The sequence below is a fragment of the Epinephelus fuscoguttatus genome, linkage group LG3 (genome assembly GCF_011397635.1).
Source record: "Epinephelus fuscoguttatus linkage group LG3, E.fuscoguttatus.final_Chr_v1".
In the NCBI taxonomy this organism is placed as follows: Eukaryota; Metazoa; Chordata; class Actinopteri; order Perciformes; family Serranidae; genus Epinephelus; species Epinephelus fuscoguttatus.
In genome coordinates this window covers 32446552-32464397 of record NC_064754.1, presented here as the reverse complement: position 1 = coordinate 32464397, position 17846 = coordinate 32446552, and the positions used below count along the sequence as shown (strand labels likewise).

General features: G+C 41.0%; 1 protein-coding gene across 2 annotated transcripts; it reads right to left on the bottom strand.

Moving 5' to 3' along the window:
• Nucleotides 1-455: 455 nt before the first annotated feature.
• shoc2 (SHOC2 leucine rich repeat scaffold protein) lies at nt 456-16026 on the bottom strand. 2 transcript variants are annotated; one of them, XM_049571644.1, is made up of 9 exons: nt 15950-16026; nt 10326-11395; nt 9761-9898; nt 9499-9629; nt 8944-9132; nt 7657-7779; nt 5686-5823; nt 4807-4924; nt 456-2694 (listed from the first exon to the last, which is right to left on the bottom strand). In XM_049571644.1, exons 2-9 carry the CDS (start codon nt 11026-11028, stop codon nt 2486-2488), a joined length of 1749 nt encoding a protein of 582 aa, XP_049427601.1. In that variant the 5' UTR covers nt 11029-11395; nt 15950-16026; the 3' UTR covers nt 456-2485. The 2 variants fall into 2 exon arrangements, with proteins under 2 accessions (XP_049427601.1, XP_049427600.1); XM_049571643.1 differs by having other exon boundaries at nt 15817-15950.
• Nucleotides 16027-17846: the final 1820 nt, after the last annotated feature.

Sequence of the window (17846 nt, the reverse complement as noted above, 5' to 3'; positions counted from 1 at the left end):
CTGTGAGAAAACCACCGGGCCTGACGCCAAATCGAAAAGGTCAGTGGATTTGTCCCTCGTCAGGTTTTTCGAGTGAAGTCTGTATCAGTGTTGGGAGTGGATCGTGTCCCACCTCCTCCCCTTCCCAGCTCCCCGCCCATCCCACCACCACCCCCGTCTTGTACAGCATATGTTTCAGTCCACGAAAAAAGCAGCAACAGGTTCTGCTGGTAAATTAGAAGCAGCGGTACGTCGTTCCCCCTGACCTGGCCCCCACCCCAAGGTGAGCTGTGGCTGCTCTCATCATTCAGATCTCTCCGTGAAGGAGCCCGAACCACAGCCCACTGAAACACACCAAGCTGCTGCAAAGAAAGTAGACCCACACGTTTCAATACAAAACAGAATCATGATTGAATATAGAGCTGGGATGCAACACATTTCCAAAAAGAAAAAAAAAAGAAAAGAAAAAAAAAGTGTTTGGTTTGATTACCTTTTGTTGGGATTTTTAATGTACAGTCACTTGAAATAATACTAACTGAATACACATTTCATCATTTAGAAAAAAGCAAACATCAGTGTAAATTGATTTAAAATAAACAATGCTGATCTGAACTGCAGTAAGCCATTTCGCTTGCGATGGAGAAAGCAGGATATGGGAATCTTAAAAACATCTCATAGCCACACAGACCCTTTGACAGTTCCAGAGAGCAAGTTCCTTTTAAGATTGACAGGATAAAACTTCCCCAAAGAAAGTTACTAGTATATTCTGAGTCTGATAGAACTCGACATTTATATTTAATTGATACAAATTCACATGATAAACAGTTTGTTTAACAGATAAAATACTTTATGAAACAAAATGCCCCCATTCAAAATAACCAATGAGAGGCTACTGTGTGTTTTTTCTTAATATAGAGGATGCCAATGTCTTCTTAAAAAAGTGCATAAGAGCAGCAGCATTGCTGGGACAGTGTGGGACAAAATAAGATATATAAAAAAAAAAAATTAAATTATGAATGTAAATCAAGGGAACATTTTCCCATCATGTAATTAAGATTCTTAGGAAACCGTCAAAACAAAACAAAAAAAAAAAAACTACAGAAAAATTAAGGATATTAACAAAAAAAAGGAAGTGTTACCTGTCAATATCTTATTATCAACCCTTTGTCGAAGCTCTGATACACATACACTTGTTCCACAGACCCAGATAACGTCTTTTTTAAAAAAAATGCTTGATATGTTGGTCGATGATCAATTGAATGACAGCTATGCAGCCCAACACTGAAGATAATATCAAACCAGTAAACATAACTAAAAATTGCACTCAAGGCAACAACCAGGATTTGTATACATATATAAAAACATCTCATCATTTATCCCATCACCTGTGAAGGTTTGACTTTTTTCAATACCTCTTTGTCACACAAAAGCAATATAGACGGGGGTCACAGCACCGCCCGTTATGGAGAAAAGTCCACCTTGCTTTTTTTTTTTTTCAAGCGTGTATGATTGGCATTTCTCATATGTATACATTACTAGCTTAATGTTTAACAACTACTGCTGCTATTTGTTAAAAAGATCTCCAATCACCCTATTTTACAACTGATATCGCTTGCTTTAACAGATTAATGCAACAGCAAAAGGAACACTAAAAAAAAAGATAAAACTAAAGTAAAAACAGCAGTAATAATAAAAAAAAAAGAATTATTGAAATAATTTATATCTTTGTATTCTCATGGACAATTGTGTTTAGAAATAACCCACTGGATCACTCTAAACATAGGCACAGTTTTTAAAAATAAACATAAAAGGTAGAAAAAAAAAAGAAATCATAAACACGCCATCATTAGACCTTTGTTCTCTGTGGTCAAGAAGCCGTTAACATAAGTTATCTTGAGCGAAGGTGATGTTACAAAAACAAAAAAAAAAAACAAAACAAAACAAAAAAAAGAATATCAAAAGAAAATATAACAAGTTAACATTACGGCAGCAGCAGTAAATGTGAAGTTCCAAAGACTTTTTTTGTTTGTTTTTGCATACAATTGTATCCTTGCTCACGTAATAGATGCTTGTAATTACTGTAAATACATTGGCAATGGGAGCACGGTTTATATGGTTAAAAGACTTGCCACTTAGCTCACAGTTACTCAATATATATAACTTTATATATCTTCAGTTTTGGCAAAGAGATGGAAATATTTTTCCTCTTGTATGATTCGGAATGAAACATGAGCGGGGGTGGCTGGGGTCCTAAAATGACCGTGATAAACTTTGGAGTAACACAGAAGTCAAGTCTCCGACGCTTCGCCGTGTTTCTGCCCAAGGATGGTGAAAGAAAGCATTTTTCTTCTTCTTCCTCCTCCTTGTATTTGCCCCCGACACTGATTGTGGCGAGTCTGTTTTCGTTACAGTGTATGATACACGTAATGGGGGCGGGCAGGCGAGAGGGTGCAGAGCAAGTGGAGGGTTTGGAGTTTAGTTGGACTGGGATCGAGCTGCTCTTGGCTCAGACCATGGCACGGTATGGTCCCTGCATCTTGAGGAACTGGATGATGAAAGAGGGGCCTCCTGCGACAATCTGCGGCGGCAGGTGGCTGAGGGGACAGTTCTCGATGCTCATGATGGACAGCTTGCTGCAGAGGGCCAGCTCAAACGGGAGGCTGTGCAGGTTGGGGTTGTCGTTGAGGTACAGTTCCTCCAAGTTCTCCAGTGTACCTGAGGACACACAGTTGGTGTTAGTCGAGGCATGTGCTGAAGCTGATGCTGCCGTACAGGGAAACAGTCTGGAATCAGCAGCCTCTGAGCAATACATATCAATAAAATCTGATTTTTGAAAAACTTGGAAAAAAAAAGCCTTTGCTTTGCTAAATCATGCTGTGATTTAGTGATTGTAAACATCAGCTTTGAGGAAGTTACAGTGCATATGACAGTGGCACAGTATGGAACAGAGCTGTTAGTACCATCCACAACTTTTGACGATGGAAACGCAAGAGCAACAGCTCTAATGTGTAATAAACCGAACCGCACTGCGTCTGGCTTCTATAAAGTTGAAGGGAAAAGGGACCTGGACAAGAGCCACGCTATTATTAAAACACTATGGAAGTAAATCTGTCTATTCTAATCATGATTCATTATAGATATTCTCCATTTTGAAAATAGCAAGTAGCCATACAGTGAGCGAAAAGAAACCATGTAAAGATTTTTTTTTCTTTTGATGCATCAAGCTGCCTCAGTAGTTGTTTTCTAATCGTATCGTGGCCCTTTGGATCGGAACTCATTGGGTGCCTTGAGACTTCAACCTGTACTCATGACAGAATGTCATGATTCATGACACCCAGGGTCGAGAGTTACGAGATTACTCTGCCACTTCGTTTTTGATTTGTCAGAAAAGATTGTGGAAAAATGCTCATCACAGTTTCTAAAACAAAAGATGACTTCTCCAAATTTCTTGTTTTAATCTGTAAAAAACCCAGAAATATTCAATTTACCACTTAATATAATCTAGAGAAGCAGCACATTCTCTCAACGACGAAAACAGTTAATAAATTATCAGAAATAACAGTCCTCATTTAAGCTCTACTGATACTGTATTACCATATCTGTACCACCCCTGGAAAGATATGTAACACTGTACTGGCTGTTTTTGTATTAAATGACTATTAGTATATTTTTAGTATGACAGTTAAAAATGTATGGACATCATCACTGAGACTCAGTTGTTTGCGATAGCTGTCTAAACACCTCCCAGCCATGGGTATAGTTCAATTCTGGGTCCAGTCTGACTACTCTAAAAATACACCCACCTTTAGCTTCTTCCTCCACCCATTTTTATCTCTGGCTTATCCCTAAACCTGAGCAGTCAACAACCAGCCTGGCCATGCTGGACCAATCACTGGGAGGAAGGGTCAGAGGTGGGACGCACCGTTAAGCTCTTAAATCCTGATGCTTAAGTTTAGCTTTTATCAAGGAAACAATGTTACGCTGTAAATTACAAAAGCTACAAGACTCACTCTTTAAATATTGTTGACAGCACAAATAAAAATAGATGATGGTACATATTAACAATTAGCCAACTTGTGTCCTTTACTGAAATACTAGTTACGTGTATATGAGTGTACAATGTGCAGGTCATGTTTAGTGTAAGACATCTTTATAATACACTAAGCATGATTTTCCTAAAAAACTATGTATTAAGTAATACGAAAGTAAACCCTCTCAATCATCACTTATGACCCACTAGAAGTGTGTGGCGATTTACTTATCCACAGAGACTCTGCCCTCTGCTTGTGTTGTCTTATTTTGCTATGTTCAGGACATTCCTGGGCACAGCGCACAGGTGAGGCCGGGACTTTATAAAAAGGTAGTAACCAGGGGCCAGACCGTCAGCAGCAAGCATTCAAGAGGAAGCTACGAAAACAGCCAACACCGCACCAAAATTCCCACAAATATAGCAAGGCAAAACACCAAGCGGACAAAGCTTGCTCCAGAACAAGTGAATCTGAGGTTGTCTTTCACTTTCACTGGGGATAAAGTTCACAAACAGTAACCAAGAATTTCTGCATAGTATGCCTTAAATTTAACATATCTTAAATAATAATGAGTTTAGACAGAATTATGTGCCAAAAATCAAGATTGCGGATTAATCAGCAAAGTAGTAAGAATATCCATTTCTACTTGTCTCCAACACACAAAGTCCAGTTCACCAACAATGTAGCATGCCAGGATCCAATCTAGTCCCCCAACATCGGTAGCCTTTTTCCAGATCTGACAAGATTACTTTAACATGTTACTGATCTACTTGTTTGAGGCTTTGAGGGATGTTCTTACCAATCTCCTCTGGGAGGTGTTGCAGCAGGTTCTCCCCCAAACCGAGATGCGTCAGGTTGGTGAGGTGGCCGATGCCTCTGGGTAATGTGGTCAGCTGATTATTTGTCAACACCAATTTCTATAGTGAGAGAGTACAAGCAGAGTTGACAATGTGCTCTAAAGGTTTATTGACATGAGAAATGAATTTACCAATCGCAGAGTATAATTACAAATCAAATCATATCACCCTGTTATAACCAACACTGTTGTCCTCAGCTGTGGGTGATCATCTAACAGGCAGACAGCATGGCCGGTGACCTGATTTGAAAACTAAACTTTCTTTATATATCGAAGAATAAGCCTCTCAATTTTTTTAGTTTGCTGTAATGACACTACATCAGTTTGAGGAGCTTTAAATCCACTAACCTAGGATTGATTATTGTTGATACAGTTGTGAATTTGCTCACTGATTCAGGTTTTTATAAATATCTGGCTCTAATTACTGGTCCATTATTAGAGCAAGACAATGTGCCAAAATATATTAAATGCAAAAATCCACCTTTTTTTTTTTTTTTTTTTTACAGCATCATTAGAGGCAGGCCTCGCCATCTGCTGCAGTGTATGATACTACAACAGGAGTCTCCTTTTTTTTTCAAATCCATTTAAAGGTCTCCTCAGCCATGAACTGAGAATAAACCTTACTGAATGCCCTTAAAAGCAAGAAGAAGCAGCTAAGATTGAGGCAGTGTGATCTAAAAGGAGGATAAAAACATTATGGAACGTGTCCCTGTATCTCTAATAGTTGTAGTTTCTCATAGCAGATACAAACCAGATACTACAAAATTGTGTAAAAACCAACAGCGTTTTGAGTATGATGAAACACATTTCTGTTCAACTTACCTGTAAATCTTTAAGATACGCAATTTCATTAGGTAGCGATTCCAACTTGTTTTCCTCTAAGTCGAGCTCCCGTAGCTTTCTCAAATTCCCAATACCATGTGGTAACTTCTTGAGAAGATTATTGGACAATATTAACACCTGTGAAGACAATCGTAAAGTTTGTCACAAAAAGAAAAAAAACAGTCTAAAGTGACAGTCAAGCAATAAAACAATCACCCCTGACACAGAACCATCACATCTTTTTTTAACTGATGTCAAATAATCTATAAAGTAATTGGAAAAATTTGATTTAAGTAAAACTTCGACACTCCTCACACAGTGCTGCTCTACTAATACTCATGTTTAACAATAATTAAAACATCTCGAGATGTTATACTTTTCAACCATATTTTCGGAGCCCTATTTTCAACCAGAACTTATAAGTCTATTACAGTGTTGAGGAAATGCGTCTGTGCAGTAGCATTTTTCACCAAAACCAGAACTTAATAACATGAGTAAGAGCTGCAATGTAAAACCCTACAACTATTAGGGATGGGCACTTTAAGTAACTTCCATATTAGGTACTCGCAATCAATTATTGAGTACTAACAAAAAAATCTACCATTAGAATAGGAATGTAAATTGGCCAACAATGGAAAGTATAATCTGAAATTCATTTATTGAACCACCAAGCTTCAATTAGCCAATAAACCAAACCAACCAATCTAAAGTTCACTTTAGTGATGGGATTTCTCGTTCACTTGTGAGAGTCGGTTCAAGAGTCGGGGGGGGGGGAATGATTGCTGTGTGTGTGTGTGTGTGTGGAGGGCAGGAGTTAGTGGGTTCAACGACGAATCACATTGCTGATTTATCACATCACATCACATGACCTGGATATTGTAACGTGGACCCAGAATAGACCCTGCACATATAAAGTTTGGTGTAGCCATAGCAACGCCCTTTATAAACAACAAGCCTGCCAATACAAGCAAGTGCTGATAGTGGGTTAGCTTCCTACATTTCGTTTCTAACCAAGGGGGGTCATCAACACAACGTGAATTAGGAACTGGCTCGTTCACTCTAAAGAGCCGGTTCACTCGTTCACTTCAAAAGAGCCGGTTCAAAGACTCGGCCCGTTCGCGAACGTCACATCACTAGTTCACTTGAGAAAATCAGCCATCTCTCTGTCACTGCCGTTTGCATTACATATGTTGGATGTAGCACTGAGGGACTGTCTCCGGGCTGCTCTCCTCCAAGTCAGTTCAATAGATGCCCAGGTAGCACGAGCTAACACCGCAGCAGCAGCTAACATTCAACACTGAGCCTTTTAACATTCCCAACAAATCCACACCAACACCGAAACAGCTCGGCACAGCTGTGTCCCATTAATAACCATCAGGTGACATTAGCCATGTGATGCTAACAGTTAGCCCTGTCACTCAGTGTGTGTGTGCGATTGAGTGTCTGAGCACCGGTGGACTCCACCACTTTTTCCTTGGTGTGGAGCTCCGACCTCTGCAGCAGTAAGTCTCATGATAAACAGGGATAGAAAACTGGGACAGCAGGGCAAAGTGCTGAGCGAAGCACTACACTACACATTAAAATAAGATTTTACCCATTTTTTATTACTATTACTACTATTTACTATTTTTACTGTAATTTTTAATTATTTCAAATGGGTAAAGTCATGTTCACATGTGAAATTGGGCAGCAAATACTGTATGTTATAGGATTTACTGATGTCCCAAATGAGTACTCAAGTACTCACTCCCATCCCTAATAGCTATCCATGTTTGTCACACAAACCATTAGCCTCAAAGATTCACTCACAAGGGTTGTAATGCTCGCATATAATGGCTCCATCACTTCTATTCCTAATTACTGGTTGTAGAAAATACACAGTTTATGTACTAAGACATTCAACTTCTTCAATACACTCATCAGGCACTGCAATTGTGAGCTAAAGTCCTACTGTGTGGATGCAGGACTCACCTCCAGAGAGACTAAACCACAGACGTCCTCTGGGATCTTTGTCAGCTGATTGGTGGCCAGGTTGAGCTCGACCATGCTCGTCCATGTGCCAAAGTCCAACGGCAGAGATGTTAACTGGTTGTCCTGGAGAAGACAATGGCATACCTTTATTAGCAAAATAAGTGACAACTCAGAGGGTCACCACAAAGACAGTGCTGTTCAGGAGGCTGAGCAGACCAGTGCACTCTGCCAGCTGCTGTACCTGGCGCCAGGAAAAAATGTTTTCAGAGGAGAGCCAAACTACATCCAGCATGGACATACACTAAGTGACAAATTAATGGTTTTTAATACCTGTGCATGCCTGGCTTAAAGCCAATACAAACTTTGACAGAGGTGCAGTTCAGACAGCCTTAATTCTGAACAAGAGTTGAGATTAATATGAGCAAATAGGGGTGTTTTTATGCAGTCTAACTCTACAGTGGTGAATTTAAGTGGCACAACTGGCATTTAACACACACCATGAGATGCAACTACCTGTGCACTAGATCTAGTGCACAGGTAGTGCACTAGATGCATTTTGTATCAGGACTTCCTGTACTACTTCTTCTACACAGTGACAAACAGATTGTCAACCCAACTTCACCAACAGACGCTCTAAAAAAAGCATGCACAACAAAATAATTGAAGAAACATCATTGGAACGTGTTATACCTATGGTACGGTTATATCCGCCTTAAAGTATCAGCTCAGTTTTATTATAAATTTAGCCAAGTCGACATTGCTGATAATGACCTACAAGACAGTGGATTCTCCGCCTGAAATTTACACTCCTCACTGTGTATGACATGTTTAAAACTTTCATATGACTCATGGGAGTGTATAATTTTTGTTTCTGACACAGCATAGCTCAGGTATGATAAAAAGGTCCAATTCAATCTCACATGTTCCCACAGGCCTTTTTCACTGAAGATATTTTGACATGTCAGAGCAGGAAATTCACAGGTATTTAAAAAAAAATAATGATAGCTGAATTTCATTTAGCTGCTTCAGTTTCAGGGTTCTGGTATTGTGCGTGCCGGCTCACTATTGTGATTTACTGGAACATTTGAATACAACAGAGCAGGTATTAAAGATATTACTAAAATTACAATAAGTCAAAATGTCTGCTGTGAAAAAGGTAGATTAATGACAGACTTTGACATCTTGTAATGTCATGATCACACCTGACTGGCAGGTATTTGTGATGGATCTACACTTTAGAAATTTTAATTTATCTCACTAACTTCACAGACAAACATGCATATGTACCTTCATGTTAAGCTTGCTTAACACTCTGGCCCTGGAGAAGATACCAAAGGGGATCTTGTTGATGCGGTTGTGCTCCATGTTGAGGGAGTAGATGGTGGAGAACTGGGATGGTCCACCCACAGGGTACGACTGGAAGCAGTTCCTCGCCAGTGTTAGACTGGTCAGGTTGACCAAACTTGACAGCAGGCCCTGGTCAAGCACAACGACAGACATAACAGAATCCATGTGAGAAAGACAGGATTATCACTATGGACTGTGATTTCTACTCCAGATCCAACAGTAGCCTTTGAACACCCACAAGAATTTAGGTGGAGTAGCTCAATGCAAGGCAAAAAACAGGTATTTTACAGGAGTATGAATTTTAGAGCATAAATAGAGAGGGCTCAAGGCTCCAACAGGAATTTGTTATTTTTTCTCTATTTGTTTTTCCATTTTCAAGAGCATTGCAGAAAATAGTTAATATTAGTATCGTAGAAATTAAACCTGCGGGTGATGATTATCATCATTATGTAGCAATTATTTTTGAAATGACCATCTATTTTTGGTTCCACTTACCTCCGGCAACACCGAAATGTTGTTGTTTTCGAGGTTTAGCTCCTCCAGTTCTCGACATCTGGCTAATGACCTGGGGATGGCTGACAATCTATTGTATCGCAGACCTAAGCGGTTTATGCTTGCTAGGTTGCCTACAACGACAAAAGAAAACAAAAAAACGCATCTGTAGTAAACTTTTTTTTTATCTATACAACATTTATCAAATCTAGTTGGAGTCAGAGACAGTAACTTTGCTTTTGAGCCTAAACTATACTTGAATTACCTATAGTCTCTGGGAGGTCCAAGAGCTCATTGTGCTGCAGGTCAAGGTTGGTTATCTGTGTGCAGTTCCCAATCTCCTTCGGTAGGTGTTCCAACTGGTTGTGGGCAACATCCAGAGTTATGAGGTTGCATAGCTCCCCTGCAGAAAGATCCAAATTTGGATATTCAGCTAATTCAAGATGAAAGCACTTTCAGTAACCCTCCATCTGCTGTACAGAAGAAATCCATTCATATATCTCATTCCCTCTTTAGAAAATCAGAATGGCACTGTTGCATAGCTTACAAAAACTTACCAAGTTAAATAGCCAGAACTCTCTCTTACAGTACAACTAGACAGTGCAGCTGGATTTGTCGCGTCAACATTCAGTAATTTGTAAGTGATTTTAAAAGGTAAGACATGAATTACTGCTGGGGCTGAAGAAAGGTGAGTACGTGGCCATTAGTGCTAGGATCCAGCATAGTATAAGAATGTTGTACTAGACAGAGTAAGATGTGCCAATCATCTCCCACAGTGACTTGATGTCTCATGGCCCTTTGTCCGATCTTCAATCATTGGTTTTACTCACCTATCTCTGCAGGCAGCTGTTTAATCTTGTTCTCACGAATGCTGAGCATGGTGAGCTTGGATAGGTTTCGGATATCCTTCTCCACTGTTGTGATGCGGTTGAAGCGCAGGTACAGCGTGGTCAGAGACGTCAGCCGGTAGACAACAGCCGGTATCTCTCTGAGCTTGTTGTGCCGGAGGTCGAGCATTCGAAGCTTCTTAAGGGAGTCCAGGGAGTCAGGCAAACTGGTCAGGGAGTTCTCGCTCAGGGCCAAAGTGACCAGGCCTGATAGGCAGCCCACCTCAGCCGGCAGGCTCTGCAGCTTGTTGCTGTATAAGTAGAGTTCAGCCAGCTGCGTCAACTCCTTAATAGAGGTGGGCAGCATGTGAATGGACCGTTTCGACAGGTCCAGTCTCATTGAGTTCTCCTCCCGGCACTTGTTAAGCTCTTTGATCACCTCGGCATTGCTGGACTTCTTGCGTGTACCTGGTGCCGGGTTTGGCCGCTTTATCGTATTGTCAACAGAGAAGGCAACACCCGGTGTTGAGCTGCTGGTGTCCTTCTTTCCGTCTTTGGCATCTTTCCCTTTGGTCTTCGATTCTTTGCCACCATCCTTGACTAAGCCGGCTAGAGCCTTGGCCTCCTTTTCCCTTTCTTTCCCCGCTGGACCACCTTTGGGGTCCTTTTCTTTCGAATCTTTTTCTTTGCCTAAAGTACTACTCATGTCGACGTTATCGGGCCTCCTGCAGAGTTGCTCATGGGAGTCTCTCTTGTCAGGTTACTTATTCAGGAAAAAAGAGACACAGATAGCCGAGGAGGGTTTTAAAGAAAACATCCCTGTACAGGCCCACACATTTATGATTATCCTTGAATTAAAGGCCTTGTGATCCAAAGGTTTTTTGGATACTTTCGATACTTTGTTCCTTTGTTAAAATGCCATGGGAGAAAAAATCCTTTGAAGTCGCTTGACTGTGGCACCCATGGGCCACATGCTTAAGTGTTTGAACTGCATACAATCCCAGGACCTTCGGATACAAGTTCTTTCAGGTTGCAAAGGTCATCAAGGTTTTTTTTAATCCCTCCAAGATTTGCTGTTCGGGGAAAAGAAAAAGAAATTTTGTTCAGATATACAATTTCATTTTCACACTTCAAACATTCTCAGCATTTTGAATTCCAATAGTTGAGTCTGCCTGAAAAAGTTCCTGTTCTCAGTATTTATCACTTGATCTATAATTCCAGACACTTAACAATTGTGTGTTCCTTTGGCTCATCCTTTTTGTTTTCAATTTACAGAGAGAAATAAACTGATCTGTTCAAAAGGAACACAAGGAGGAACAACATCATCATCATCATCATCATCATCCTCTCTGACCTAATGCATTTAAAACCTGTTGCATTTCCTATTAAAAGAAGACACTGCTCACCACAATTTAGAGCAAAGTAAACACAGTCTTCTTGTGGGAAACACAAATCTGAATGTGCTGCCACTATTAAAAAGAATAGAGGAAATTGGGAGGAAAATGCAAGTAAGTGGCCTATACTGTATCAGATTACCATAAAAAAACTGATTATAATAATAATAAAAATCATACAATATTGTATACTCCAAAACAGATGTTTCTATTTTCGTCTCCAATGCCAGTCATAGTCAAACCAAACCTGCCCAATAACACAAATGGAAGAAACGTGTGTTTTAAAATCAGCAACTTTAAAAATGTGTTGTTGTTTTTTTTTTAAGTGAAAATTATACAATTAGACACGTTTGTAATACATGATTAACACAAACGTTTTTACAGTGTGACAGTCTTAAGCCTTATGCACTAGATGATGATTTGCTACTTGGATTGTTTTTGCTAGATGGATGCATACTGTGTACACCTGTGTCTCTCCCGTTTAGGACCCCGTTTTAAAATATCTGGTGAACAAAGTGACGTCTTGTCATCGAGCGTGACCCCCCCCCACCATCATCATAACAAGAGACTTGACGAGTTTGTCTGCAGGATTGATCTCGATCGAAACATTTTTTTGATGGAACAGTATTGGCTATGTTAGCCCAATTCTTTTCCGATCTGTTGTTAGTGTGCTCTGGGAGGCAGCATTCATAAATTCCCCACTTAGCTCTGTTAAAAAAACTGGTACAGCACACTGCATACAAAAGGATGTGCGGCAGCAAGTTGGTACGTGAAAAGACACACCATTGGCAATTTCCTCATTTGCGCCTATTTCCGCAACATTTTGCAGGTGAAACACACCTCTAAAAAACTACTGTTAGTTGGAACTTCTGTGTGCTAAGGGGAAAGTGTAAGATGCATTATGTAGAAGGAAATATACAAATGCAATAAAAGCAGAGCCCTAATACCTTGATAACATTCTTCCTTACTCGTGAGCAAAAAAAAAAAAAAAAAGCCCTCAACAGGTTTGGTAGGTTGTCAGTACCATGATGTGCCAGTCCAAGCAAATCTGTTGAATGTACTGAACATAACCTCACACCATCTTACTCCTACTAAACAAACATGGCCCAGCGGGTGTTGACATTACTGTGAGCCTACAGCCCCACCTAAACATACATTCAGCCATCCCCTATAAAGTCTGTAACACAACAATCACATTGGATATTTACGTCTCAGTGACATCCAGACAAAACTCATGACTCTTTGGATCTTTACATGACAAACTGCGCCAGAATGTCTCTGGCGGCATGTCTCTGTTTAGTCTCTGTTGCTGTTGTTCTTCTGTGACTGTGTAAAGCTCTCCTGCACTATAGTACAAGCTAAGCTGTAGCAAAAAGAGAGGCAGGTTTGGCTCAGGATCAGAGCTAAGTGAAAAGGTTAGGACTGCTGAGAGTAATCTTTAGAAGTGGCCTTCAAAGCATGAAGTCCCCACAACAACAGGTCATATGACCTTTTGGGTAAAAGAAATGCTGGGTCAATAGCAGCACCCCTAACATGACAGAATGCTTGACAGTGTGTTCAGTAAATAAAAGAAGGCATCCGCTGCTCTTTCATGCCATCATAAATAAGAGGGTGAACATCTAACACTGGCTGTAATGGGCATACCTGTGTACAAAATAATTATTAACATAAAATGAGAATAACCAGGCCAGCCCAACTGCTGGGGCCATCTAAAGCAAACTGTGCAAGCAACTTCCTTTTATGGTTGTACTCTCTCTGTCCCTGCCCTGGTACATCATACCGTTTATAACAAGCTGTGTGTAAACGTTATAGATTTATCTCTGTATTTTAAGACTTGATGTTGTCTGCTTAAACCTGATACGAGACCAGAAGAAAAGTTTGACATCCAATTGAGCAAGATCATTTCCTAGTTAATTTTTACTTTTTGTAATGACATTTAAGACTACTATATTAATATTGAGGTTTAATCAATTCAAGCTTATTAGTCCATGCAGGAACTCTTGGCCATGGTTGGGCCAAGTCACAAAAACAAAATGTTAACCAAACCAAGGCAGATGTTTCCTTAGTTGCATATTTCAAATACATGCATAGCTTTCTGCAAAACAGCACAGCGGGTTAGTATTAATAGTAATAGCTGTGTTAAAACACCACAGAACCAGGAGTTCATGATGTTAAATCACTTTTCCATTCCTGAGAAGTTTGAGGCAGTGCCCACTTGTTGTGCATGAATACAATGACTGGATAACGCAACAGTCTGAGCACAAGGGAAGGGATATGCAGGGATGTAAACAACCCGCTACGTGTGCACAAAACTGTGAAATCACAACTGAATGGTTTTTGATCAGAAACTCTCTACTGACAGATACTCTGAATTAGTTCATAGCCTTTACATCAACCCTCACAACTGTCTAATATCCAGGTGTGGGGGTGTCATTTTAAAGATGTCTTTGTGGTGAGTGTTGGCCAAAATCACTGAACAATGTCAATTCAACAGGCAAGCAATCCAGCAAGGACAAAACTTGCGAGCATTTAGTGAGTTCCATTACATTAATAATACTCATTTAGCAGATATAAATGAGGTTCAACTCGCACACAGCTTCAGAGAAAAGCTAATGCATGTCCATCAACACTAACACAACACACTTGGACTTCATGGCACTTGCAACCCACATAGAGACTAATGAAGTTTCCATTAAGGATATCTTGGGCCCATCTGATAACGCTAGTGCATTTAGGCCTAGGGAGAACTGTCAACTGTTCTGGTGCTTTTGTTTGACCATTACAATGCTTTTTTGATTAAATAAAAAATGCACCAATGTCAGCCAATCGCGTAATACAATAAAATATGTGTGTAAAGCAAATGCAACAAACTGGAGGGCTGTGATTTGACAAAACACACCACAGAGTCGTATTCAGGAAATATCTAAAACCCATCTCCTGTGTTATTGCTTGACAGTGTGCTACCGCCGAAATAGTAGACATAACAAACCAGAAATAACCTGACCTGTCACTGAAAATGGTTAACTCTGTAATATTGGGGGAAATAGCAAACCAGAGGTGAGGTGGCAGCTATCAGCTAACACTGCTGCTACAACTAAGCACTCCACAGGACGCGGCTAGCTTGATGGCTACGTGTGCCAATGACAAATCCTTGGAAACAGATTACCGACAAAACAGCACCAGGTCGGAAAGTCAAGTCGCCTTTCGAGATTACTTAATTTACATAATATGGACACCTAAGGAAAACACACCAGGGTTGGTGCCACTGTTTGGTCATTGATCAGACAATAATACCTTGACGCTAACAGTGATACAGTAATGCTAAACGTTAGGCTACGCTGTGACTGTTAACCTCACATCAACTAGCTAACTAATTGCCGCTAGCCAACTCACGAAGGATGAAAATATCCAATGTTGGCTACACCAGCCTTGAAAGTGACAGGGAGAAAATATCTACAGTACATATCCATACAAACCAGTCTTCAACAAGAGGAAAACACACTGGCTAAGCCTCCTAAAACAACTGACAACAAGGCAGGAAATAAAAGCAGCTAAGCTTAACGTCAACAGCAAAGCAAACGTCAGTTAGGCTAACTTGCTAACGTCAGCTAGCGAGCAAGCTAGCCCGCCAGCTAGCAGTATTTTAGCGAGCGATATTCCTGAGGCAAACGAGGAAGAGTACCAGCATGAGATGATAAAACAACTGTCTGTTTCTGAGCGTACTGGACGATGCAAAGTGTGTCGAGGCTTTCCCAGACAGACCTACTCACATCCAGCGGCTAGAGCTAACTGTGTGTAGGCCCGAGCAGAGCGGCTGTCGGACGCGGACCGACCCGTCCGCCGTGAGTTCGACCGAGAGGGGAAATCTCTGCTGCAGCCAGCTGAGCGCAATCGGATAGCAGACACCCAAAGAGCACAGCCGGTGGAGGCAGCTTATATCCCAACTGAGCAGCCACTCACGGCACACAAGGTGCGAACTAAACTGTAACACATCATATAAGCCCCGTTCCTGCATTTAATATTAGCCGTGGAAAAAAAGAAAACACTCTGAAAAACAGCGGCCATTCCGAAGCTGAACAAAAGAGTGCGTTCGTACTCACCACCGCAAAATGACACTTGAACGTTACACGCGCCGTAACAGAAGGCGGACGAGTGTATTATGTCTGGGTTGATGCGTTACCGTGCTGTGTGGGTAAAACGTCCACTGTTAATGTGATAATATAACTGTTTTACCTTCAGAGGTGTGACTCCGCCTTCCTTGCTGCTTCCTCCTCTTTTCCTACACTGCTGCTCTGCTCCCCTCCCTCCCCTGCCACCAAACTGCGTCATTCGCACGCCTAACCAATGTTATCACGAGACTTTGAAATACACTGCTCAAAAAAAAAAAAAAAAAAAAAAAAAATTAAGGCAACACCAAGTCAGTGAAACTTCATGGATGTCAATCTGTACATATAGGAAGCACAAATCAGTTTCACTTGCTTTGGTGCAAATGAAAGTGACGGCAGGTGCAGTGAAGAGGGAAAAGCAACACAACCTCCAAAAGGAAATTGTTTTACATGTGGTTCACTAGTTTTGTGTTCTGCTAGTGTCTATTCTTGTTTATTTCGGTGAACATTTTAAAAACCTGTGTGTAATATTATCTGCACATGTAATCAAAATCCCGTTGCCAACCCTATGCTGAATGCATATCTTTATAGTTTCGGGTTACCTGTTGTAATTAACGGCACACAGAAGGCACATGAGTGATGTAGCTGCAAACTGCTGGCAAAAGTTGGAAAGCCTTAGTGCTGGTAAATAAGCTAGCATGTGTATAAAGTCATTTATTGTAGTTGAAGATGCATGAAAATGTAACGACAAGTCATTACTAATGTTTTCCTTAGTCGTTTTTAGCGCACCAACCCAAACGTCAAATCTGTCAGAGGTTGTCTCATTTGCAGGAGACTGACAGAGAGCTTGCCACTGTGTGTGTACTGACTGTGATGTGCTACTCCTATAGATGCTGTTTGGAGTTTAATTGTTAAATTAAATATTACCTTTGTTGAATGAGTGGTGGCCCGCAAATGTGAAAATAAGATCCTGTTTCAATGTGCTTTTTTTAAAAAAAAAAAGATGCTTGAATTAAAAGTTAACTAGAAGGTGAAACATCTTGTGAAGAGCATATATTGTTTCACTGGATATACATTTTTATTCATTGAGTATTGTTTTAGCTTTCACTGTGACTACTGATTTGTAATGCACGTATAATAACTGTAAGAGCACACATATTTTGGTGTGCGCATGTTTTTTGCTATTCATATATTTTGACACAAAAAGTTGGAAAGCTTTTGTGCTGGAGCCCGGGAGAGAACCTGCTACTCTGTGTGTACTGAATGTGCCCCATGCTACTCCTATAGAATAAACACAGAGATCCTGATTCCTGGTTTCAATGTTGTTCTTCCACCTGTGAGCAGCCATCCTACACTTGTCACTACTGGTAGCATGAGGCGATACCTGCAGCCCAGTGAGGTTGAACAGGTAGTCCATCCATTCATACGTGCGGTTGCAAGAAGGTTTGCTGTCTTCCAGCACAGTCTCAAGAGCATGGAGTAGATACCAGGAGACCGGCAGCTACATTAGAAGAGCTGGACAGGGCTGTAGAAGGGCATTAACCCAGCAGCAGGACCGGTATCTGCTCCTTTGTGCAAGAAGAAACAGGAGGAGCACTGCCAGAGCCCTACAGAATGATCTCCAGTAGGCTACTGGTGTGCATGTTTCTGACCCAACTGTCAGAAACAGACTGCGTGAGGTTGGCATGAGGGCCCAACGGCCTCTAATGGGACCTGTGCTCACAGCCCGGCACCGTGCAGCTCGATTGGCATTCACCAGAGAGTACCAGAACTGGCACATCCACCACTGGCGCCCTGTTCTCTTCACAGGCGAGAGCAGGTTCACACTGAGCACATTTGTCAGTCATGAAAGCGTCCATAGTCGCCGTGGTGAATGTTATGCTCCATGCAACATCATACATCATGACAGGTTTGGTGGTGCGTCAGTGATGGTCTGAGGAGGCATATCCTTGGAGGGTCGCACAGACCTCCATGTCAGAGCCAACTGTAGCCTGACTGCTGTTAGGTACCAGGATGAAATCCTC